Here is a 24,784-nt window from a genome sequence, read left to right on the forward strand (position 1 = left end):
TCCTGGCTGGCTGCTAGAACTGAGCCAAAGACAGTTTGCTAGCAGGGACCAGGGGAGCAAAGAAGGAGCTCCTGGCTGGCTGCTGGGACGAAGGACTGAGCCCAGCTGGAGGCCACAGGAAGACGGTGTCTCCAGGGAGGAAGCCCTGGGGATATGGCCCCATACCAGGGCCAGGGCTATTTAGAGACTGAGCCCAGGGAGAGCTGGAGAGACACCACCAGAGGGGCACTGAGATAGGCCCTGGTGGAGTGTATGCCCCGGAAGGGGTCTGTTCTGGTTCACATGCAGACAGTGCGTGGGACTCAGCTGGAGGGCTAAGTCATTGAAAAAAACACCTGAGAACCACCAAAGGGGGTCACCAGAACTGAACGAACGCAGACGCGCCCCACCAGAGGGGGCGCTCGCCAGAGGTGGGTGCAGACCCTGTTACAGAGAGACGGATAGGTTAGCTTAGATGGGGTATATGGAGATTAGGGCTGGCTGGCTGGAGGCACGTGGATGGGGATATGCAGACAGACAGAGCAGGGGGTAGAGAGGCCAAGAGACAGAGATTCAGTGACTCTGGAGACAGACTGATCAATAAATAAGGCTTGGATCAGACCGGTGAGAGAGTTGGGCCGTGGACGGCTGCGGAAGGACAGGCAGACAGATGCTGAGTTTGCTCACGCTGCCCCGTTCCCCCATGGGTGTGAGTGAGAGAGACGGGGGTGCCCTCCCTGGGAGGTCAGTGCATGGGGTGGTGCCCTCTGGGCAGGTGGCACTGACAGATCCCACCCCCTCTTCCAGCCTGGGGACAGGGAGGGAGACGACCCAGCCGCCTCTCCCCCCAGTAGCCCTTTCTAGCCCTCCAGGAGAAGCAGCCCCACAAGCAGCAGCAGCCAGGTGGTCGTGCCGGTCCTCGCGGCCCAGCCAGCCCCAGTGTTCCCGAACATGTTCCTCCCCTTCTCTTCTGGCACAAACTCGACGTCGGGGACGTGGTCGTGGATCCAGGCCTCATAGGAGGTGAGGCGGATGTAGACCCCGGGGCGGTTCTTGATGGCGCAGCCTTCACCCCAGCTGACGATCCCGGCCAGCAGCCACTCCTTGGAGGCCTTGCAGACCAGCGGGCCGCCGGAGTCCCCCTGTGGGGCAGAGGCAGAGACGGGGTGTGGGAAGGGGCGTGAGAGTGGTGCTGGGGATCGGGGCCTTGTGTGCGTGTGAGCAGCACTGCCTCCTGCCGGAGGGAATCCGGATCAATGGAACACCCGGCTAGATGGGCTGGTCCCGGGTAGCAGAGAAGGGGCAGGATACCGGGCTAGATGGGCCCATGGCTCTGAGCTGGGACAGCAGGGAGGGGGCAGGATACCGGGCTAGATGGGCCCACGATCTGACCAGGGCAAGAGGTAGGATACCAGGCTAGATGGGCCCATGGGTCTGACCCAGGGAGGGTGTCAGGACTCCGCCTTCCCTGGCCGGGGGGCACTCACCTTGCATGTATCCTTCATGCCCTCAGCATACCCGGCACACATCATGTCATTCTGGATGGACTTGGGCGGGAACTTCCCCCCCAGTGCCTTGCTGTAGAGATATCTGCAGGTCTTCTGGTTTATAATGGGCACCTGAAGCTTCTGGAGGGTCTGCGGGGCTGGCAGGTCCTCTGGGAAGGAGAGCCAGAGACAACGGTGAGGGGCCCAGATGGCTTTGAAGCAGAGCCAACGATTCCAAAGGGAGTGGAGGATGGGGGGAGATCAGAGAATTTCCCCTCTCATCCAGAGCAATTGTCCATGTTGGGTGCCATCACACAGTCCCCATGGGAACATCTGTGATGGGCCTTGTTCAGTCAAGGGGAATCTCTCTGGACTCAACGGTGGACATTCACTGTTTGAATTCCTGTTTAATGGGTTTAAGTTTTCCTCACCCAAGATTTGTTTAACCTTTTTTTGGTGGGGAGGGAGGTCGGTTTCAAAGGATCAGGCTCTGTTTTGGGAGATTTGGTTTTCATTGGTTGTTGGCTTTCGTTTATCGGTTATCGTTTCTTTGGTTGGGTTTCACTGATTAGGTTTTCAGTTTGACTTATCCGTTTTCCTTTCTCAAGCAGTGGGTTTCATTTGCCGGGTTTCTGGTTTCATTGATCTGTTTCTGTGTTTTGCTTGTTGAGTTGGCTGTATTGGGGTTTGGGTTTCATGCCTGACATTTCATTAAGGGATTTTGTTTCTCAAGGTTTGGGTTGTTTCATGTATTATTTATTGGGTATTGTTTATTGGGTTTTATGTTGCCATGGTCGGGTATTATTTGTCAGGTTTCACATTTCTATGATCAGTTATTGGTTTCCATGATTGGTGTCGGTTATCAGGTTTCACATTGCGTTTATTGGGTATTGTTCATTGGGTTTCATGTTTCCGTTATTGGGTATTGTTCATTGGATTTTTTATTTCAATTATCGATATCATTTCTCGGGTTTCATGTTACATTTATCAAGTATTATTCATTGGGTTTTGCATTTCCGTTATTGGGTATTGTTTATCGGTTTCTATTATCGGGTATTATTCATCAGGTTTCACGTTGCCATTATTGGAGATCGTTTATTGGGTTTCATGTTACATCTATCGAATCTTGTTGATCAGGTTTCATGTTTCTGTTGTCAGTAGACTTGTAGGATTCGATTTTTATCAGTAAATGTTGGTAAACATCAGGTTTCACCATACACACACCCACACACAAACTGATGAAAAAATATTTCCATTATCGTAACAGAAATTTACGCATCGCCAAAGTAAGAAAAATGCTGCTTGAGAACTTATGAGAGTTTGATTTAAGGATATTTACTTTGTATCTTTTTGCCATGTGATTTTGACAATTTGTGTTTAGCGGTTATAAAGCTTTCACTTTTTGAAATCAATGTCTACAGTCATTAAATAATTATTGTCTGACGCACCCTGTTGTCTGATGGCTCCCCATAATTTCCCACAACTGAAAATTTAGATTGATGAAACTAAAAAGATGCTTAAAACTCATAATTTTGTGCAATTTACATGGATAAAAATAGGAAAAAGTGCATGAAAACAAATCTGTTGAAATTATAAAAAAACAGAAATCAAATTCTACCAAGTTATCAGCTATTTTTTACCGGGTTTTGTTTTTCTGTTATAAGTTTCCATGTTTCGTTTATTGGGCATTGTTAATCGCGGTTGGTGTTTTGTTTATCATGTTTGGTTTACTGGCCTTGCATTTTTGTTTCTTTGTTCTTTATGTTTCATTTATTGTTGAACATCTTTCAATTATTTTATTTCATTTGTCATTTATCTTGTTACTTTTGTAGTTTACTGTGGTTGGTTTAATCTTATTTCATTTATTGTTTCTTGTATTTCACATATTGTTGGTTGTTTCTCATTTATCGCAAGCCACTTATCGCTAATTGGGTATTGAGTTTCCTTCTATCACCTTCCACTTTTATCATGTTTTGTTTCTTGTGTTTAATTTATTGTTGATGGTGTTTTACTGATCAGGTTTTGTTTACTGGGTTTGCTTTGTCATGTTTCTTTTATCACTGATCAGGTTTTGTTTATTGGTTTTGTTTGTCGTGTTCCTTTGATCATTTCTCAGGTTTGTTTAGCAGTTTCATTTATCACATTCTGTTGATTGTTTATTGGGTTTTGTTTATCAGTTGTGCTCCTTTGATTGATTGTTGGGTTTTGTTTCTAAGTTGTTTGTTTATTGTCTTTCATTGGTAAGTTTTCTTTATCAATTGCATTAATCGGTTTCTGTTTCATTTCTGGGGATCCGATTTTGTTTACGGGTTCCCTGGTTTCCCCCTTTTCGAATCCCCCCATAAACTTCTTCGTAGACCATTTCCCATCATGAATCGTCTCGGGAAAAGAAATCCCAAATCCCGAACCTGCTAAATAACCTCCCCTTCCTCTGCGTCCATCATCCCAACTGCTGACTCCCACCCACCCTTTGAACCCACCGTTTCCCTAGTTTCTCTGCCCCAGTGCCATGATCCCAGCTCCCAAAGACACCTACCACCTTCCCGGATGTTGCCCCAGCCGGTTACCCAGCATTTCATGCCTGCTGGGAACTGGACAGAGGCAGCTGGGAGGCAGATGGGGAGGATATAATCGGTGAATTGGATGGGTCTCGCCAGCTCCACCAAGGCTATGTCTCCGCTGGAAGATTCCCCTAAGTATTCCGGGTGGCGGATGATGCGTTTCACACCCAAGGACACCTTGTGAGGTTGACTGTTGGCCAACTTGTTGACTCCCAGCAGAACCATATAGTTGGAGGTGTTTGTACTCCTGAGAGCAGAGAGAGGAGTCAGAAAAGGGGGCTGGGGGAGGGGGGGGGGCTGTGGGCTGGGATTGAGGGGCACCGGCAGCACCGGGGGTGGGAGGAGCCCAGGACTGGGACAGCAGGGGGCTGCGGGTCGGGATCAAGGGACGTTGACACTCACCGTTGGAAGCAGTGAGCCGCCGTCACCACCCACTGGTTGGAGATGAGGGATCCCCCGCACAGGTGTTTGTTGTACCAGAGCAGACTCGCCTGCCAGGGCCACTCACCTTCCATCGAATCCTCACCCCCCACACTCCGGTACTGAGCTCTGGGGCGGCCACAGACTGGGGAGAAGGAGGCGGGGGTGGGGGATGCTCAGACAGCCTGGGGGGATTGCCAAAGCCAGCAGAAAACAGCTGGGTACATCTGGGGTGCATCCCCCACCCCGCCCCGGGCAGGTCTTGAACCAGCCACACGTTGGGCCCTGGCTGGATCCGTCCCCCATCACAGAACCAGACAGAGCCCCACTCTGATTGGCTGCCAGGAGCCAGTTGCCCGGGTAACCCCAGCTGTGTGTTACCAATGGGGAGGGAGGGACCAGAAACTCACCTCTGTTGGACCGGGTCATGTGGTTGCTGGGAACTGAAAGAGACCAGAGAGAAGGTCAGAGAGATCAGACCCCTGGGCCCATCCTGCCCCCTCCCTGCCAGCTGGGAGCAGACCATGGGCAAAATTTCTCCCCAGCCTTCCAGAGTTTGACACAGGCTTCTCCTCTGAGGCATGAAGTTTGTAGCCCAATCGATATGTGGGTCCTAGGTTGGGGGTCCTCAAACTCTTTTTCCCGGGCCACCCTTTGAAAATATTTCAGGTTGTGATGACCCCCCCGCCCCCGTCACACTCTTGGTACTGGACATAGTTTTCACGGCATCAGTGCAGATCCCTGCAGAGCGAAGTAACTATACCAGGCCACCCTTAGTTCAGCAGCAGCGCTGCCTTCAGAGCTGGGCTCCCGGCCAGCAGCCGCCGCTCTCCGGCCCCCCAGCTCTGAAGGCAAGGGAAAAGGACGAGCAAGGACCCCAAAAAAGAAGGCATGTCCGGGGAAACCTGGACGTATGGAAACCCTATAACATTTTTGTGATCTTGCAACACCCCCTACAAGAGCCTTGCAACCCCCATTTGCGTCAGGACCCCCAGTCTGAGAAATATTGTCCTAGACCCTTTAAGTGTGTAGGAAATTTCTGTCCTTCCTCCAGATATTCCGCATTTTGGCTAGAATCCTGGGAAAACGTGTGACCCCGTCGCGTCCTGCAGCAGGGCGATCTGCAGGTTAATTGAGTTCTACATTAAGCTTAATCGCCATTGGTCAGTCCCAGCCATAGTCACCTCGCTTCACCCTTTGTTTTTCGCTACCCAGAATCTACCTTGTGCCACACGTGAAATTAGTTTCACCGTAGCGGATAGATCAGGGCCCCGTCGTGCCAGGCGCTACACAACCCCCCCCCGAACCGAGATCGGGGCCTGCATTGTGCCGGGCGCCTTCACAGACCCCAGAGATCGCTGCACAGAGCCCGTGACCGAGATCAGGGCTCCCTTTGTGCCAGGCACTGCCCAGACACGCAGAGAGAGACAGTCCCCGCCCCAAAGAGAGAGACAGTCCCTGCCCCAAGGAGAGAGAGACCGTCCCCGCCCCAAAGACCTTCCGGTCTGAATAAAGAAGAGAGACAAAGGGCAGGAGGGGAAACTGAGGCACAGAGTGGCCTGAATCATACTGGCTCTCTGATCAGAAGCCATTGAGAGCTGGAAGAACACCCGCCTTTGTAAGGCTGGGCGTGACACAATCACTGGCTAATGTGGGTGTGAAGCAAACTCCCGAGGGTGACCAGACAGCAGATGTGAAAAATCGGGACGGGGGTGGGGGGTAACAGGAGCCTCTATAAGAAAAAGACCCAAAAATCAGGACTGTCCCTATAAAATCAGGACGTCTGGTCACCCTAAAACGCCCCCATGGGGTGGGGTGACCCACGGCTGCCTGCTGCAGGGACCGTGGCACTTTCCAGCAGGGGTGGAGGAGCTGCAGACGGGATCCCATGAGGCTGATCCAGGGGTGGCAGGATACAAAGCTACATGGATCCATTAGTTTCATCTACTACAGACCCTCCCAGGGGACAGGTCCAGGATTTCCCAACGTGGATCCAAGCTGAACTGGAGGGTTCCTGGTCTGAACTTCCACAGGAGGGAATTCGGCAGGTCGGGGGGCCCAGGGCAGCTGCAACTGGCTGAGGCCCCATCTACCCACTCCCCTGCCCTCAGGCACCTAATGGGGAGAAGGGGGGGAGGTTGTAAGGCCAAGGGGGCGGGGAGGGGGTTCAGGCTGGACTCGTGACTGACCCCCTTGGGGGCCCCTCGGCTTGCTCAGCCCCACAAGCGCCTTCTCCCTGCGCGGCGCTGACGGCCAGGCCCCGAGGGGGGGAGGCGACGGGCAAACACCCACACGCTGAGGGCAGACGGTGGTGAGTCACTGCCAGGGCTGGGGAGAGAACCCAGGAGTCCTGGCTCCCAGCCCCCGCTCTGACCACTAAACCCCGCTCCTCTGCCGGAGCCAGGGGGAGAACCCAGGAGTCCTGGCTTCCAGCCCCACTAAAACACCCTCCTCTCCCCGAGTCCCGGCTCTCACCTCTGGAGAGCGATTCCGTCTCGTCGCAGCCTTTCCCGTGGAAATCCACTATGCTGGCAGCCGGCCCCGTCAGCCCGGCCAGGACCAGGAGCCGCAGCCCCCCCCAGCCCATCACCCCTCCCCTCTCCCTCATCCCACTCCTGAAGGGTACAAGCACAGCCTCTCCTGCGCCGGAGCCAACAAAGAGCTGCCAGGTGCCCTCTGGGGTTCGGGGCTCCTATATACCCAGGCGAGCAGGGCGGGGAACAAAGCAGCCCAACTCGTTCCAGGTGAGGAGCCCAAGCTTTGCTCCAACCTGTGTGTGGTAGAACCCAGGAGTCCTGGCTCCTAGCACCACCCCCACCCTGCTCTAACCCACTAGCCCCCACAGCCAGGATAGAACCCAGGAGTCCTGGCTCCTAGCACCACCCCCACCCGGCTCTAACCCACTAGCCCCACTCCCCTCCCACAGCCGGGACAGAACCCAGGAGTCCTGGCTCCCAGACCCCCCTGCTCTAACCCACTAGCCCCCACTCCCCTCCCACAGCCGGGAGAGAACCCAGGAGTCCTGGCTCCCAGCCCCCCCTGCTCTAACCACTAGACCCTACTCCCCTCCCAAAGCTGGGGAGAGAACCCAGGAGTCCTGGCTCCCCGTCCCTCCTGCCCAACCCACCAGCCCCCACTCAGAGCTAGGATAGAACCCAGGAGTCCTGGCTCCCAGCCCCCCCTGCTCTAACCACTAGACCCCACTCCCCTCCCAGAGCTGGGGATAGAACCCAACAGTCCTGGCTCCCAGCCCCCCCTGCTCTAACCACTAGACCCCACTGCCCTCCCATTGTGCTGGGCACCGCGCAGACCCTGCCCAAGACTGGGGCTCCTGATGGACTCCCATGAATGATCAAGGCTGGGATTTTATAACAGTAATAGGGTTACTTTAGTAATAGGTGTCTGGCTGGTGGGGCCAGCCGACCTGTCTTCTAGCCATCACCTCTCATTGCTCCCACAAAACCCCACTATCCCCCAGTTGGCTCCAGTGGTGGTAGCTCCGGATTTACCCTGGGCACATGGGGCTCAGAATATGGCCCTCACGGCCTTGGCCTGAGTGGGTCCCTCCCAGCATAGGCCAGAGTCTTTGCAATCGACAGCTATGGAATCAGCCACCAGCTGGAGTTCGTCCCCCCGGGACAGACAGTGAAAGGTTTTTCTTGATTAAAGAACCATGACCCCCTGCCCTTAAACCAGACGGGAGACTGGCCTAGATGGGTCTGAGCCAGGGGGAAAAACCCCAATCTCTGCATGTTATTTCTCACCAGATTCTGTAACTCTCTCCCTGGCGGTTATGAAGCTAAGATCTCTGGGTCATTGCTTGTGACCTGCTTTGTAGACCACTGAAGATAACCCAATGCTAGAGATGTTTCTGGTATTATTAATGAGCTGGTACTGACCTATAATCAGGGTGATTACTATTATTTAACTCAAATGACCAAAATGCACTTGGGAGAAACACATTTTGAGTTAAATTTCAACAGCTCAGGCCTTCCTGTCTTACTCTCTGTGTTGTGGTATCACCTCCAATGCCTGGAGCTGGAGTGCTACCCCCTGGGGCTAGGCCCTGGACAAAACCCTTTCATTCTGAAACCTCTCTTGCCCTTCCCAGGAGACCTCCAGCTGCCACGGGAGCAGAGCACAGTGGATTGGAAACGGCACGGTCCCATTCGATCTTCAAGGCTCAGTTTTCCCTCTGCTCCGGCAGTGCCGAGACTGGTCCCAGCTCTTGTTATTTACTCCACCCACATGCCCACCCATGCCAGGCATGCCGCCCTGGCAGTTAGCCCAGTTCCTCCTCCCGCCCGCGCTGGTCTGTGTGCTGCTTCTCCGAGGTGCCCTGGATGCCTGAGGAGGGTAACTCAAGCCTCCCCAGGTGACTTTTGTGTCAGTGCCAACGGCTGCTGGTGACCCACCGCCTCCCATCTGCCTGCCAGTCTCCTAACCTAATCTAATTTAATCTGTCCGCCCTAATCTCTGTGCCCGTCACGCTGATTACCTGACCTTTCCCGCCTAAATCTGATAGTTCCTTCTCTTGTCCCTCCTAATATGAACTTTCTACTCCAAAATGTCTCTGCTAATCTCATCTCATCTAATCTTATCTAATCTAATAATATCCCCAGATACCTAATCTATACTAATTTGAATCTAATCTAATCTAATATGATGCCCTGATAACCTAATCTCTTTTACTTTGAGCTTCTTCTAATCTAATCTAATCTAATCTAATCTGATGCCCTGATAACCTAATCTCTTCTAATTTGAGCCTATCCCAGTCTAATCTAATCTAGTCTAATCTAATCTAATCTGACTGTCTGCAAATCTAATCAAATATGATGCAGCAAAGAGTCCTGTGGCACCTTATAGACTAACAGACGTTTTGGAGCATGAGCTTTCGTGGGTGAATACCCACTTCATCGGATACATGTCAAATATGATGCTTTCTTAACGTATTCTAATCTGAGTTTAAAAAAAATCCGATGTAAACCTCTGAAAATCAAATCTAACCGAGCCAGAACTCATCTGACTATTTACTAATCTCATCTCTATCCCACTATCACAGTGCTTCACTCACCTAGCCCCTGTCCTGTTGGATTTCCTATACAAACTGTCCATCAATTTCTCTTCTAATTGAGTTTAATCTAATTTCTAACTAAAATTATCTTCCACTTGCTACTTCTCTCATAAACTAAACTCTCCTCGATTCTGCCTTTCCTGATCTAATCTGCATTCTACCATTTCTACCTCAATGATTTAATTTGATCTATTCTAAATGACCCCAATTTAATCTTATCTCCTCTACTCTAAAAGATTCCTGTTCTAATCCAAACCAATTTAATCTGTTACTCCATAATCTAAAATAACCTAATTATCTCTAGTGATACTAACATCTGGGCACCTCACAAATTCATCTAACCACTCTATTAATTTAGGGCCTGTTTCTAAAAGTAATTATTGTCATTGCCTTGATTTGGACTTTAGATCCACTGACTACAATGATTTATTCCCAGTTCGGAGAGGGGAGTGGGGTCTAGTGCTTAGAGCAGGGGGGTGCTGGGAGCCAGGACTCCTGGGTTCTGTCCCTGGCTCTGGGAGGTGAGTAGGGTCTAGTGGTTAGAGCAGGGGGGGCTGGGAGCCAGGACTCCTGGGTTCTGTCCCTGGTTCTGGGAGGGGAGTGGGGCTGGAAGCCAGGACTCCTGGGTTCTGTCCCTGGCTCTGGGAGGTGAGTAGGGTCTAGTGGTTAGAGCGGGGGGGCTGGGAGCCAGGACTCCTGGGTTCTGTCCCTGGCTCTGGGAGGTGAGTAGGGTCTAGTGGTTAGAGCAGGGGGGGCTGGGAGCTAGGACTCCTGGGTTCTGTCCCTGGCTCTGGGAGGTGAGTAGGGTCTAGTGGTTAGAGCAGGGGGGTCTGGGAGCCAGGACTCCTGGGTTCTGTCCCTGGCTCTGGGAGGGGAGTGGGGTCTAGTGCGCTAGAGCAGTGGGGCTGGGAGCCAGGACTCCTGGGTTCTTTCCCAGACAGGGCAGGGCTAGAAGTTTAATAGTTAATACAGCTGGGTCTGGGAGACTAGGCTCCTGCATTCCAGTCCACACCCTACCATTCACTCACCACGTGCCCCTGGCAAGGCAGCCTTCTCTCAGTGCCTTAATTTACCCCTCTGTCCCATCCTCCACTCCTGGGGTGTGGCTGTGGCAGGATGAGTGCCCATCTCTGCAACACCTTTCGGGGATTAGCGACACACTTCAATCAATGTCACACTTCCAGGTCAGCTTGGTCCAGCCGCACCAGGAATTGTCGGAGAAGCGACTGGATTCCGTGGCTTTTAATTTCATTACGATTTCAATGGCGCGAAGCATTTAACAGCGCCGGCAGGGCCCTGGGAGTCAGGCAAAGCCCTGGGTCTGGGAGGGGAGAGGGGGCTCGTCGAGCCCGGTGGTGGGACTGGGGTCCCCTGGCTCCTGCTGCAGTAATAGCGGGAGCAGGTACAATGTACTTTGTTGCGGGCGGGACTGGGTGGGCCAAACCCGCCCCAGACGGCGGGAATTTGTGGGAAATCTCTCGTCAGTTTGTCACAAACAGAATGTCAGCCCCGTAAAGCCCGTTTTTCCTTTTTAAAATAAAAGGTTTAATCCTTAACTGGAAGCGAGGGGTCGAAAGAGATTTGTCTGTTTTTAGAATAGGAGTGGCAGTATTATTATTATTTTTTTTTAGCAAGAGTGGTTTTATTCTTTTAGGGGTGAACAGTGTGTCTGAATTCCGTTTATATCTATAAAATACGAGCGTGGGGGAATCTGTCCCTCTTGCGGGATTTGTGGGCTCTAAGGTTTGTGTGAGCGAGGTTAAAACAATACTCATGTGCAGGGCCCTAGGATCTAGTGGGGGGCTGGGGGCCAGGACTCCTGGGTTCTATCCCCATCTCTGGGAGGGGAGTGGGGTCTAGTGGTTAGAGCAGGGGGAGCCAGGACTCCTGGGTTCTCTCCCCAGCTCTGGGAGAGGGAATGGGGTCTAGTGGTTAGAGCAGGGGGAGCCAGGACTCCTGGGTTCTCTCCCCAGCTCTGAGAGAGGGAATGGGGTCTAGTGGTTAGAGCAGGGGGAGCCAGGACTCCTGGGTTCTCTCCCCAGCTCTGGGAGAGGGAATGGGGTCTAGTGGTTAGAGCAGGGGGAGCCAGGACTCCTGGGTTCTCTCCCAAGAATGCAAACTTTACTGATTTAATGGTGAAATGTGGCAGCTGACTGGAATCCAAGCATCCTGCCTCCCAGCTCCCCCTCCCCGCCCGGTGACCTCATTAATGCCTCAGACAAAGAGAAACAGACACTATTTGCCTCTACGATGCTTCCACTTATTTTCTGTTGCTGATTGTTTTATTACTGAGGTTTTATGTAATGGCTGTGCCCCGGGCAGGCTCGCAGGTTTAGACAAACACACAAATAACTCTGTAAATGCATTTTGATAGCCCTAATTGTGTGGGACAGAAGCCATTTAAGGTGAGGGTGTGAACCCAGGAGTCCTAGCTGGAATTCAGACTGGAATGCAGAGGCGGCTGCATCTCAGCACCAGGGGAGCCCTCCCCATGCAGTGTTATGTGCAGCTGTTCCCCAGCTGCTCCTCCCCAGAGGCGGCTGCATCTCAGCGCCAGGGAAGTTCGAGGGAGCGTCCTGTTCAGCCAACCGGGAGCCACTTGTTCCCATTGCTGGGCCTTGGCTGCCCCCTTGTGGCGCAGCACCCGCACTGCATCGGTTGGGAGTAGCTCCGGTACTGGGGAACAGAGAGAATTAACCTTGGTACCCAGCCCCCGGGCTGGAGCGCTGAGTCAGCAGATCTCCCTCTCTTGGCCAGGGATGGAACCCAGGAGTCCTGGCTCCCAGCTCCCCCTGATCTAACCACTAGACCCCACTCCCCTCCCAGAGCTGGGGATGGACCCCAGGAGTCCTGGCTCCCATCCCCCCTGCTCTAACCCACTAGATCCCACTCTCCTTCCAGAGCTGGGGATGGACCCCAGGAGTCCTGGCTCCCAGCTCCCCCCCTGCTCTAACCACTAGATACCACTCCCCTCCCAGAGCCATGGAGGAACCCAGGAGTTCTGGCCACCAGCCCCCCCTGCTTTAAACCCACCAGACCCCACTCCCCTCCCAGAGCTGGGGAGAGAACCCAAGAGTCCTGGTCCCCGCACCCCCTACTCTAACCCATCAGCTCCCACTCCCCTCCCAGAGCTGGGGAGAGAACCCAGGAGTCCTGGCTCCCAGCCCCCCTGCTCTAACCCACCAGCCCCCACTCCCCTCCCAGAGCTGGGGCTAGTCCCATCTCCCTTTCACACCCTGCAGTTGACACCTGAGCAGTCCCGTCAGTCAGAGGGTCTGTGCGGTGCCCGTGGCAGAGTTCTCCAGGCAGCCCTCTAATGAACGCGGGTGTGATCTCTCCGACTAATCCCCAGGGGACTTTCAAAGCGCCGTTTGATGCGCCAGCCAGGGCCGCACGCCTCGGAGGGGATAAGTCACCGGGGAAGAACTGGGGCTGCCCATTTTAATACACCTCATGTTTCATTGGTGTTATGAGTGATTATTGCTTTTCTTTCTGGCTGAGACACATCACCTCTTACCCTGACCCCGAGGCCGAGTCTGTTGGAGTAAGATGAAAATAGACTGGCTGATGTCAAGCTGCGGTAGCCAGTGGTCAGAGTTGGAAGCCAGGACTCCTGGGTTCTCTCCCCAGCTCTGGGAAGGGAGTGGTGTCCAGTGGTTAGAGCACTGGGGGCTGGGAGCCAGGACTCCTGGGTTCTATCCCCAGCTCTGGGAGAGGAGTGGTGTCCAGTGGTTAGAGCACTGGGGGCTGGGAGCCAGGACTCCTGGGTTCTCTCCCCAGCTCTGGGAGAGGAGTGGTGTCCAGTGGTTAGAGCACTGGGGGCTGGGAGCCAGGACTCCTGGGTTCTATTGGAGGCCAGCAGGGGGCAGTGCTGCTCCCACTGCTTTAAACCTGTCCACATTCAGCAGAGGCCGACGCTCATCTTTACATAACTCGCCCAGTCCAACCCTACCAACATCGCCGCCCTTCGTGCCTCAGCTCCCGCCCTGCTTGCGGTCCGGCGTGTGCCCGTCTGCCCTGGTGACCGCGCCCCCCAGCAGTGCTTTCCGGGCACGGAGCCCTGGAGGCACTAAACTTCCCTGTAATTATCCCTCTGACGGTGCCCTGAGCAGGCCGGGCAAGTCAGCCCCCGGCAGGAAGCTGTTGCAAGGCCGAGATGCTTTGGAGGTGAAATCAGGCAGGGCCTTGCGACAGGCCCCTGGGTCCACACACCCGTTTGCAGCGTCGCCGTTTGCTTTTCTTGCGTGTGTCCTGACCTTTCTTTGGTCACTTGTTTCCAGCGGTGCTGAGCTTTGTGGTTTGTGTGACTTTGGTATCTTGGTTTTCTTTTCATGCATTTCTCGGTTATTGGTTCGAATATAGTGTTAGAACGTAACCATAGAGACGGGGTTGATACATTGCAGCCTCTCGCTCTTTGCTGTGGGTTTGTTTTCCCTTTCAGGCACTAGTTCTTCTTTTATAACTGATTATCATACGCCTCTACCCCGATGTAACGCTGGCCTCGGGAGCCAAAAAATCTTACCGCGTTGTAGGCGAAACCGCGTTATATCGAACTTGCTTTGATCCGCCGGAGCACGCAGCCCCGCCCCCTCCCTCCCGGAGCGCTGCTTTACTGCGTTATAGCGGAATTCGTGTTATATCGGGTGGCGTTATATCGAGGTAGCGCTGTATCTTAAACCCATATCCGCTCTACTCAAATCGTAACTGAAGATGCCTTGATGAGTGGTTTTCATTTTTCATGGGTTTCCTACCCCGCATCTCGTTTCTTTGCTATTTCTCTGCTGCAATTCATGTGTGATCTATTGTCTCCTCCTTCTCTCCGTAACAAAGAAGAGGAACTAGATAATACGTTAATTGTGACAAATAAATAATGCTTGGTAAGAAACACATGAAAAATAATGTATTTCTTATTAGTGGTTCATTACCTGCTTTGTTAATTGCCTCTGATTTGGTTGTTGCCGGTGACCCAGTCTGCATCGTTTGTAGCCCGGTTGGGGGTGTCTTCCATCTTTGCCGGCCTCCTGCTGTAGTCCTGGCCTCTTCCCACACAATGGCTGGAGCTCCCATGAACAGTCACACACCTGCCGCAATCTCCGCCTCCAAATCCCTCTTCAAAACTCACCTCTGCGCGATGCTGCTGGTGACCACAGCTCACTCTTGACTATGGTTTCCTTGTGGTCCTCTGTCCGTCTGCCTCCATCTGGCGTCTCTTGTCGTATACACAGGCTGGGGCAGGGATGGTGTGTGTGTACAGCGCCTGGCGCAATGGGCTTGTGGTCCTAGGCGCTACCGTAATACACCTAATAAATACTGTACAGCGCCTGGCACAATGGGGCCATGGTCTGTGACTGCTGCTTTTAGGTGCAACCATAATAACCTATTTACATAATGCTCCATGCCTAACACAAGGGGGTCCTGCTTCCGTGGTTGGTATTACCGTACTACACCTAATGAGGAATAAGATTGTTCTAGATTATTGATGTACAACATGGTGATTACTTGCACACCTCCAGTCAAGCCACCTCCGGAGGTCTCGGTTGTCAATGTTTATTTGCTAGTTATTTGGTGCGGTTGTTATATGTGAAGATATGATTTTATTTAATAAAATGTGCTTTGAGGTCTACTGATGAATCCTTGGCTTGTATCTACAAGATAAGAACGAAATATTTATTTTTATTAGCTACATAGTTACTTCTTAGTGTGCCTATTTTTACTTCTTAGGTATTTATAAGTTTGCTACTTATATATTTTTGATTAGTTTTTTCTTTCTAGTAACGTATTACTTAATTTTTTCCCATGATTGCTCTTTGATGGGTATTTTTTGTTGTTTATTTATCAGTTAGTCTTTCTTTATTAGCCCTATCCGATTTTTGTTATTTATTTGTTACTGTGAAATGTATTTAATAGTTATTTGCGTTTTTCTAGCTTTTGTTTTAATGTCTAGTTAGTTATTGCTCGGCATTCTTGTCTGGTTTTGCCATTAGGGATTTAAAATTGTATTTATTTATTAGACGGTCATTCTTTAGTAAGACAGCCTATTGGTTTTCTTATTTATTTACCCTTGTGAAAGTTATTGATTCGTCAATAGCTTGACCCACGTGTTTCCTATTCTTTGTTATTGATTTGTTTGTTTTTGTGTGTGACATTTATGTATTAGTCACTGTTCTGTAAATGTGTTGGTTACTTTTGGGACATGGAGACACATTAGCTCTTGTCTTCTACGCTTGCCCTTGTTGGTTAGCTACATCGAGTTATCATTTCCATTTCTCCTTTGCTTTTTGTTATTTTGTAATTTTATTAATTATTATCTGGAGCGCCAGCAGCCTTTGTGGCGCCCTAGGCGGCGGAAGGCCCTGCTCTCGAAATGGCGCCCCCGACAGAGGCGGCGGAAGGTCCTGCCCCCAAAATGGCGCCCCCGACAGAGGCGGCGGAAGGTCCCGCCCCCAAAATGGCGCCCCCGACAGAGGCGGCGGAAGGTCCCGCCCCCAAAATGGTGCCCCCGACAGAGGCGGCGGAAGGTCCTGTCCCCAAAATACTGCCGACGACTGGGGCGGCCGGGTGTTTGACTGCCACGGTCGCCGCCCCCCAAATGTCAGTGCCCCAATGGGTTGTGCCGGCCCTGATTATTATATGCTGGTTACTGTATTTCTTTTTTTGACAATTTCTTTTCGTTTCTGGTTATCTAGTTGTTTGTCTATATTTGCTATTTGATGTTTATTTTTTTGTTTGTTATCTTTCTTAGCGCATCGATGGCATTGGCTATCTGAGAGTTATTTCTTTTTCTTTACTAGCGGTTCCTTCTTTATCAGCACTAGCTAGTGTTTTTGTTATGTGACGGTTAGTTTATTTTACTTCTTAGTTGTTCATTCTTTATTCACACTTTGTTTCTTCGCTGAGCTTTCCTAATAAGAACTAGCTATTGATTTTTCTGTTTTGTTTTATTTCTTAGCCGATATTCTGTCAATAGCACTGCATATTGTTGTTGCAATGTTTGATTTTTTAGGGTATGGCTACACTTACAAATCTGCAGCGCTGGTAGTTGCAGCGCTGGTCGTCCAGCTGTGCAGGGCCAGCGCTGGTGTGTGGCCACACTCACAGCTACCAGCGCTGCAGTGTGGCCACATTTGCAGCATTTGAAGCGCTGTTGGGAGTGATGAATTATGGGCAGCTATCCCAGCGTTCAAGTGGCAGCAACGTGCTTTTCAAAAGAGGGGGGTGTGGGGCAGTGTGACAGGGACCGGGGGGGGGGGGAGAGAGTGGATTTTTGGAACCGACACTGTGCAAAATCAGAAAATTTTCCCACCCCCTTACTGTTAACTGCAAACAGCCTGCATCCAACATACTCTCTTTCCCCCCTCTGCCCCCTCCCCCCGTTTCTCTCAAGCAAAGCAAACACTCAACCCCTGTGAATGAGACAGGCAGGGGGTTATCTCATTTCCTTGTTGACAGTAGTTACAGATTGATGACAGCAAACAGGAGCTGTGTTTGAAGCAGCTCCGGGTGCACGGAGCCCGGTGCACGGAGTTGACAACAAAACCCAACCCCTTATTCTTTAACTGCAAAAGCCTGCAGACCAGATAAGCAGCTGCCGACTCGCTTTCTTGCTGCTGGTCAAGCAAAAAGCAAACACTCAGCCCCTGTGAATCACGCAGGGAGGAGGATACAGATTGATCACAGCATAAGCAGCTCCGGTAGCAATGGGAGTTCACAACAAAACAAAGAGAGGCTGCATGACAAAACAAAAGGAGTAATTTAGTTAAAAGCATTCTGGGATACATCCTTATACCCTGGAGGCCAATCACAGCGCTGGTGTGTGGCCACACTTGATGACCAGCGTTGCAGCACCAGCGCTGGAATCCTTATTCCCCATGCCGAGTGAGGTGTACGGCCAGCGCTGCAGCCAGGGAGTTGCAGCGCTGGATGTGCCCTGCAGGTGTGGACACTTACTAATTGCAGCGCTGGAAAGCCTCCCCCAGCGCTGCAACTTGCAAGTGTAGCCATACCCTTAGTGCTTCTAAGGAAAGACAAGCTAGCTGTTGGTTTTTTTGCTATTTGATAGCTATTTCTCAGCCGATCTTTCTTTAGTAGCACTCTCTATTCTTTTTGCACTTTTGTTTCGTAGCTGTCTGTTGGGGTCCCGCCGCTCTGGCTTATTTTGTGCTCAGACATCAAGCGTGTGGCTGAGATACCAGTAATTAAATAACGACATCCCTGCTTGGACATAATGCATTTCCCCAGGCACTATACGAGAGCTGTGTGGCCTATGATTATCTAGGAACGTGGACATGATTTCAGCCCGTCATCCGCAGACCCCTTGGGATCTGCAAACTATGTCTAAGGGGTCTGCGAAAAGTTGTCATTACACAGAGTAGCGGTTTTCAACCTGTGATCTGCAGACTCCTGGGGGTCCGCTGACTCTGTCTAAGATTCCCAAAGACACGTCCTTTTGAAATTGTTTAGGAGTCTGCAAATAAGAAAAGGTTGAAAGCCACTGTATTCGATTCTAGCTCTTGCTGAGTATTAGCTAGTGCTTTGTCTGTGAAGTGTATTTCTTAGTGAAAAGCTAGTTATTGGTTTGTAATTTCTTCAGCAGTTGTCATTTATTAATTTATATTTGTCTGTTATTTGCATTGATTATTTCCTATCGATGTATTATTTTGTAATGTCTTTATTAGTTGTTCTGTATTAGTTTATGGTTATTTATTATTTGTATTTGATTTTTAATAATGTCTTAATTGGTTGTCAGTTATTAGATAATATTTAACAATTATTTATTTCCTGGTTATTTATTATTTGGTAATATATCTATTAGCTCTCATTTATTAGTTTACATTTATCTATCATTTGTTTTTCTTATTCCCGAGCCATTTATTGTTTTGTAAAAGATAAACTAATACACGACAGCTAATAAGTGCATCGTTTGTTTTTCTTATTTCCGAGCTATTTATTGTTTTGTAATATATCCATTAGTTGTCAGTTATTAGTTTACATTTATTTATTATTTGCACGGATCATTTCCTAGTTATTTTTGTAACAGATGTAGCTGTCATTGATTGGTTTCGATTTATCTGTCATTTGTGTTTCTTATTTCCTAGCTATTGATTGTTTTTAATATATTGATTAGCTGTCAGTTATAATTTTGTATTTATCTGGTATTCATATTTGTTCATAGTTTTTTTTATGGTTTGTAATATATTTATTCAGTATTATGGATTGGGGGGGGTCTATTTCTCTGTAACTTGAATTGGTTACTTCCTAACTTTTCACAGGGAAGGGATAGCTCAGTGGTTTGAACATTGCTGTGCTAAACCCAGCGTTGGGCGTTCTGATCCTGGAGAGGACCATTTAGGGATCTGGTGCAAAGAAACAAACAAAAAAAAAAGTCATACTATGTCAGGGACAGTACTTGGTCTTGCTGTGAAGACAGGGGACCCAACTCAATGACATTCCAGTTCCAAGAGACAGGTTTATATCTCCATATCTTACCTATGTTTATTTATTACTTTGAATGTACCAATAACTTCTATGGGTTAATTCCTAATTATTTATTGCATTCACATGAATTAGTTGTCAGTTATTAGTAGATTTTTGGCTATGGTTTGGATTGGTTATTTTCTAGCTATTGGTTGGTTTGTAAGATCGTCAAGGACCATTGGAAAGAGAGATTCTTGCCACATCCAAAATTCTAAGCAGAGCAAACCCCTGTGAAGGATCAGACAGAGGAAGAAGAAGGTAGTGGGTATATTGAGGACCATCAACATGATTTCCATGGCGAGGGCTAATATGGACACCCCCAGAAACAGAAAAAGAGGGTGACCCCAATAGAGGAAAAAGCCAAATCCATCCACATGATGCTCAGATGTTTGAGCAGACCAGAGCAAGACTGGAAGAATAGGTGGAAACTGGCGGATGCTCCAATCACCTGCAGGTGTAGAAGCATAAAGAGAAAGTTTATGAGTTGTCGGTTATTGGTTTATATGTTTCTATTTATATTTCCCAGTTATTTATTATATTGTAAGTTACGTGTCACTTGCCCATTATTAGAGTCTGTTGTTCCATGATTTGCATTGTTTATTTCCCAATTATTTATTGCTTCATAGCTTATTTGCCATCATTTATTGGTTTATACTTATCTAGCGTTTTCCATTTCTTTTTACAATTCTTGTCACATTCCTTAAAGAGTCAACATGGGAACAAGCCATTTCGATGGACCTGAAACAAATACGATCAACGACGTTTCCAAACGAAATGAAAAAAACAAACGAAGAACTTCCCTCCGAAATCTCGCTACGTGGCAGATTCTGAGCTTCTTTTGCTGCTTTTTGATGTGCCGTTCAAACCAAAATGTTATGGAAATGGGGACACCCCATGGTCGGCTGCAACAAAATGGTGTTTTCCAACAGGCAACAAAAATGTCGTGTTGGAAGATTTTCAACCAGATTTATTCATTCCTAGTTGCGGTTATTTATTAATTATTATTATTATTATATTATTATATTATTAAATAGTTAATGAATGTCTACTTGATAAGTGTTCTGGCTTCCTTTGTAATGTTCTCTGAGACCGACTGATGGAAAGCGCTAGATAAAATCTACAGAAATGATTGTTAATAGTTATATTAATTGTAATGTATCCATTATGCTTGTTATGTGCTAGTGCAGGGGTCGGCAACCTTTCAGAAGTGCTGTGCTGAGTCTTCATTTATTCACGCTAATTAAAGGTTTTGCGTGCCAGTCACACATTTGAACATTTTTAGAAGGTCTCTTTCTATAAGTCTATAATATATAACGAAACTATTGTTTTATGTAAAGTAAATAAGGCTTTTAAAATATTTAAGAAGCTTCATTTAAAATTAAATTAAAATGCAGAGCCCCCCGGACTGATGGCTAGGACCCGGGCAGTGTGAGTGCCACTGAAAATCAACTCACGTGCCGTCTTCAGCACACGTGCCATAGGTTGCCTACCTCCGTGCTAGTGATTTGTTAGCTGCCATTTAGATTCTCAGTGGTTGAAATTCCCTCTGGGCTACCGCTTCCATCCTTTAGTGTTTCCGGGGGGGGGGGGTGTCTTGTTTTCTGCAGCGAATTGTCCTACTGCTCTGTGGCTCGTACATTTCCACCGACGGATGAGTCATAGATTCTAAGGGCAAGAAGTCACCATTAGACCATCCTGTGGAGCCCAGGGCATCACATTTCACCCACTTCCTCTTGTGCTTAGTCCCGTAATTTGTGTTTGGTTAAAGTGTCTTCCAGGAAGGTCTCCTGTCTTCATTGGAAGCTAACCAGAAATGGTGAAACCTCCCTTCCCTCTTCCCTTAGGAGTTTGTTCCAGTGCTTAATCACCTGAGCTGTTTAGAATCAACGGTGGGAATTTGCCTGGCTTTAACGTCAGGCCGTTGGTTCTTACTCTGTCTTTCTCTTCCTGATCCAAGAGCCCGTTAGTGCTCAGGGTTGTCTCGTATTAACTGGCTTCCAGGCAGCTTTGGAAGTCACCCAAAGATGGAGACTCCAGGTGGTGAACATGGGGTTGTTTTTTTAACCTGACTCCAGATTCCTCCTGCGACTCAAACGTCTTGTACTGATGATCCCGTTCAGACAGCGCGCCTCGGGGTGCGAACCCCTGTATAAATGACAAACGTTTTTTATATTTAACCCTATTTTCTATGCTAAACGTATACCCTTATTGTTTAAAATGAATTTCCCTTTTCTCACAGCTTTTAAATTAAAACGATAAAACACAGTTTTATCAAAGGATTCTTATGAGCAGAACAGTTCGTTTTTAAAATAGTTGCTGTTTAATCCTGGGGTTGGAGGGAGGGCGTGAAGAAACGTTGTCAATATCACCTTGAGCAGCAGATTTAGCGCCCCATGGCCAATTTGCCATCCTTACTTCTGCGCTGCTGCTGGCAGCGACGCTGCCGTCAGAGCTGGGCGGTGATAACACCGGATGTACTTCGTTTAGGGACAATGATCGCTGTGTTATACGGTTACGATACTTTCTGATGTAACTGTACTACATTGCGACGGAAAGGTGTGTGCGACTTTCTAAAAGGCTAGATTTAAAGGATATGTTTTAGAGCCATTTCTCTCTGTTTCGTGCATGTACTCATGACCCCCACATAATTATCTCGTGACCCCCACCCCGAGGGGTTCTGACCCCCGGTTTGAGAACACCTGATCTCGGGGGATTGAAATCAGCATGAGGCATTGTGACGGTTGCCATCCGGCCAGCTTTGAAGCCGCCTGGCTGGTTTTTCGCAGTGCCCCGTCACAGGGTGTCCCGGATGCACAGGATCGGTGCTACGCCCCCGCCTTGCCACAGCCCCTCGGAGGCCCCCACTTCCCCCATGGACTCACAGTCTCCGAGACTGAGGCTCTGGGCTCCAGCCACCACCGGCTCCAGGCACCAGCGCAGGAAGCAGGTGCTTGGGGCGGCCGATGGAAAGGGGCGGCACATCTGGTTCTTCAGCGGCAATTCGGCGGCGGGTCCCTCAGTCCCTCTCTCGAGCTGCTGCCGAAGAATGAAGCCGCGCGGTAGAGCTGCCGCCGAAGTGCCACCGATCGGCTTTATTTTTTTTTTTCATTTTTTTTTCTCGCTTCGCTGCTTGGGGCGGCAACCCCCCCCCCCCGCAAGCTCTGCCCAACGAGTCCAGCTGAGAGAGAGGCCTGCCCACGCTGGAGGGACCAATCCCCCTCAGCCAGGATTTGCAGTGACGCCCGGCAGCAGAAGAAGGTTGAGTTATCAGCCGGACCGCAGCCCGGGAAGGCCTTAGGTTAGCCCAGAGCAGCAAAGGTGAAGACAGACTCGCCCCAGCCAAGCTGCCATGGACTCTCTCGCCGTCTCTCTGCCAGTCCCAGCCAGGGGGGCCCCATCAGTTTTACATACAGCCACTTTTAACAGGCCGTAAGGGTGCACGATGGGGGGGAGGGGATGGAGAGGAGCGATTGGGGGGCAGGGTCTTGGGGGGACGAGGTGGTGCCGGAACGGGGCCTCGGGGGAACGGGTGGTGTGGGGGCAGCCCCGTGGGGGCAGGGCAGGAGTTCAGGGAGAAGGGGCAGCATGAGGGCAGGGCCTCGGGGGAAGGGGTGATGCAGGGGGTGGAGCCTCGGGGGAAGGGGAGGCACAGGGGGCGGGGCCACGGTTTGGGCACCGGGGGCTCCCCCAGTTGTAGGGAGGTTCCACTGCTCCGGGTCCTGGCTGCTCTCTGCTCTGTCGCGTCAGCAGCCCGTTGGTCTCCCCCGTCGCTCTGACCGCACGGGCCGAAGAGCGAAAGGGGGTTACTCCAACCCCGTCGCGGGCCGACAATGACCGGCGTTGAACCGGGCCCGGGGCTTGGCACCCGGGGACCTCCGCCTGCTTCACTCCTGAGGCCAACACCCCCGGAAAAATCCGTTCCTTCCAGGCCCGGAAAAGAAGGGAAAAAGCGGCGAAAGCCTTGGAAGTGTAACGCAGGAACCAAGGCTTTTCATTTCCTCCGCAGGGCTGGGTCCCCGGCCCGGGAGCGGGAGTGAGGTGTTAGCAGGAAAAGCCCCCTTCTTTGCCTGTCTCTTGGGTGGTATCCAAGATGTGGTAACTGGAGGAGAAGGCAGCTGAGACGGGCGGGAGCTGCTGTTAATGTCTGATCCTTTTGCATCCCTGGCGGTGGTTGGGGATTCCCCTGGGGCGATGTTGTCTGGGTCCCTCTCTCCAGACCTGGGTTCCCAGGCGAGAATGGGGGCGGCACCGGGATGGTGAAGTCAATTCCCCCCCAAAGATCTTTTTCTTTACGTGGTGGGTGGAGCAGCCCACCTGTGAGGTCTACTTTCCGACTCACCAATTTTGGCCCATAGCTCACTTGTCTCTTGTTTACCAGGGTTCGTGGTAAAACGATCCTGGAGTTATATCGGTAGGTCTTTTCGTTTGGACGAATTCAGGCTTTCAAGCCCTACGTTACTGGGACGTCCCATGAACGGTCCGGGATTTCTTACAGCTGAGCTCAGAATTCGGGCCAATCTGCCGGCTCCCACGAGCTGCCCACCGGAGATCCCTGTGGATCTCAGCCCACCACCCATACGGGTCAGCAAGTCCCGTAACGACTCAGTCACTTCACCCCAGACGGTGACGTCACCCACACAGGCCCCATTTCCTGATCTGACCCAAGAGCAACTTTCTTAATCCGTCCCCGGGTAGCGATGCGCATCACAGAGGGAAACTGAGGCAGGCACCGGTGTGCCAAAAATAGGACTGAAAATTCCCGCTTTGTCACAGCGAGGTCAGGCAGGTGCGGGGGGCGGGTGCCGAGTCTGGACTTTCCGCTCCTTGGGGGTGGCAGCCCATGGGGCTGGCTGGCCAGGCTGGGGCCAGCATCACGCCCCTGGTGGGAATCCCTAGCCAGGGGGAATTTGGCTGACAGCTGCAACGGAGCAAAGCTGTCCCCTAACTTCCCCTGCTCCTCGTTAGTCACCCAGCGGCCAATCCCCAAGACACCTCGGGTGAACCTTTCCGCCCTTGGCTTCCGCCCAGGCCTGTGGCTCATCGTGCGTGAGGCCGGGGTGGGGTAACGCGCCTGAGTCACCTGTTTCCTTGAGTGGCCTCATCCCCGGGTCTTTCCACACAGACGTCGCCTTTGGGTCTTTTGCAAACTTGCCCCTCGTGGGCCAAGCCGGGCGGCTCCCCTGGTTCCCAACGGGTTGGTGGCTCGGGGGTCTCGCCAGCTAGGCAGGCTTGGGACGGGACGGCTGGCGGAGGGGAGACCGGTAGGAGGGGGGTGGACTTTGGGAAGCGGAGAGAGGTGCGCAGAGCGGACGTGCTGGGGAGGTGGGGGGCGGGGGGTGGATAGCGGGATGGGGGAGGGGAGCAGCTCCCGAGATGGCCTGGCCCGGGCAGGGACAGGGAAGGGAGCTTGCTAGGAAGGAAGTCGAGAGGCGTTTGCCAACGTTGGCCCAACAAGTCGGGCGACATTCCCAGCCCCACACCCTGCCAGGCGGAGGATATAGGAAGCTGCCGTGCCACAGGGCCTCCTCACAGGCTGCTTGTATCCCAGGATGAGTGGCATGGGGCAGCGGCAACAGGCAGCCCAGAGGAGATGGGTGATGGGCAGAGGGACTCTGCTGGCGCTGCTGACCCTGGCAGGGCTCCTAGGGGATGGACCCCAGGCAGGGAGTTGCCTGGCACAATCTGGTGAGAAACATCGGCCAGCTGAGTGGGTGGCTGAGAGCCAATATCCAGTGCAAACGGAGCTGGGAGGCTTCCTTCTACAGCCTCATAATCTAATCCATTGATCT

General features: G+C 51.1%; 2 protein-coding genes and 1 long non-coding RNA gene across 3 annotated transcripts in view; 2 read left to right on the plus strand and 1 right to left on the minus strand.

The window, feature by feature from the left end:
• Positions 1-537: 537 nt before the first annotated feature.
• Positions 538-4,599, minus strand: LOC123368907 (serine protease 27-like). Its single transcript, XM_045014136.1, has 4 exons — positions 4,430-4,599; positions 4,003-4,274; positions 1,467-1,636; positions 538-1,121 (listed from the first exon to the last, which is right to left on the minus strand). Exons 1-4 carry the CDS (start codon positions 4,540-4,542, stop codon positions 840-842), a joined length of 837 nt encoding a protein of 278 aa, XP_044870071.1. The 5' UTR covers positions 4,543-4,599; the 3' UTR covers positions 538-839.
• Positions 4,600-4,837: 238 nt separating this feature from the next.
• On the plus strand, positions 4,838-19,872 carry LOC123368910. Its single transcript, XR_006578927.1, has 3 exons — positions 4,838-4,911; positions 8,559-8,822; positions 19,702-19,872. It is a non-coding gene; the product is annotated as an uncharacterized LOC123368910 (long non-coding RNA).
• Positions 19,873-22,825: 2,953 nt separating this feature from the next.
• Positions 22,826-24,784, plus strand: part of LOC123369141 (serine protease 27-like) — a 7,153-nt gene continuing 5,194 nt past the window's right edge. The window contains exons 1-2 of the mRNA XM_045014502.1: positions 22,826-22,964; positions 23,374-23,406. Of these exons, the coding sequence (XP_044870437.1) occupies positions 22,826-22,964; positions 23,374-23,406 (172 nt within the window). The remainder of the gene's footprint in view (positions 22,965-23,373; positions 23,407-24,784) is intronic.

This window comes from Mauremys mutica, chromosome 4, assembly GCF_020497125.1.
Source record: "Mauremys mutica isolate MM-2020 ecotype Southern chromosome 4, ASM2049712v1, whole genome shotgun sequence".
Taxonomy (NCBI): domain Eukaryota; kingdom Metazoa; phylum Chordata; order Testudines; family Geoemydidae; genus Mauremys; species Mauremys mutica.

Coding starts and splice junctions, on each gene's coding strand:
- LOC123368907 (XM_045014136.1), bottom strand. CDS start 4,542: ATGGAAGGTGAGTGGCCCTGGCAGGCGAGTCTGCTCTGGTACAACAAA. Junction 4,275..4,429: donor GCGGCTCACTGCTTCCAACG/GTGAGTGTCAAC, acceptor CTCTGCTCTCAG/GAGTACAAACACCTCCAACT. Junction 1,122..1,466: donor GCATGAAGGATACATGCAAG/GTGAGTGCCCCC, acceptor TCTGCCCCACAG/GGGGACTCCGGCGGCCCGCT.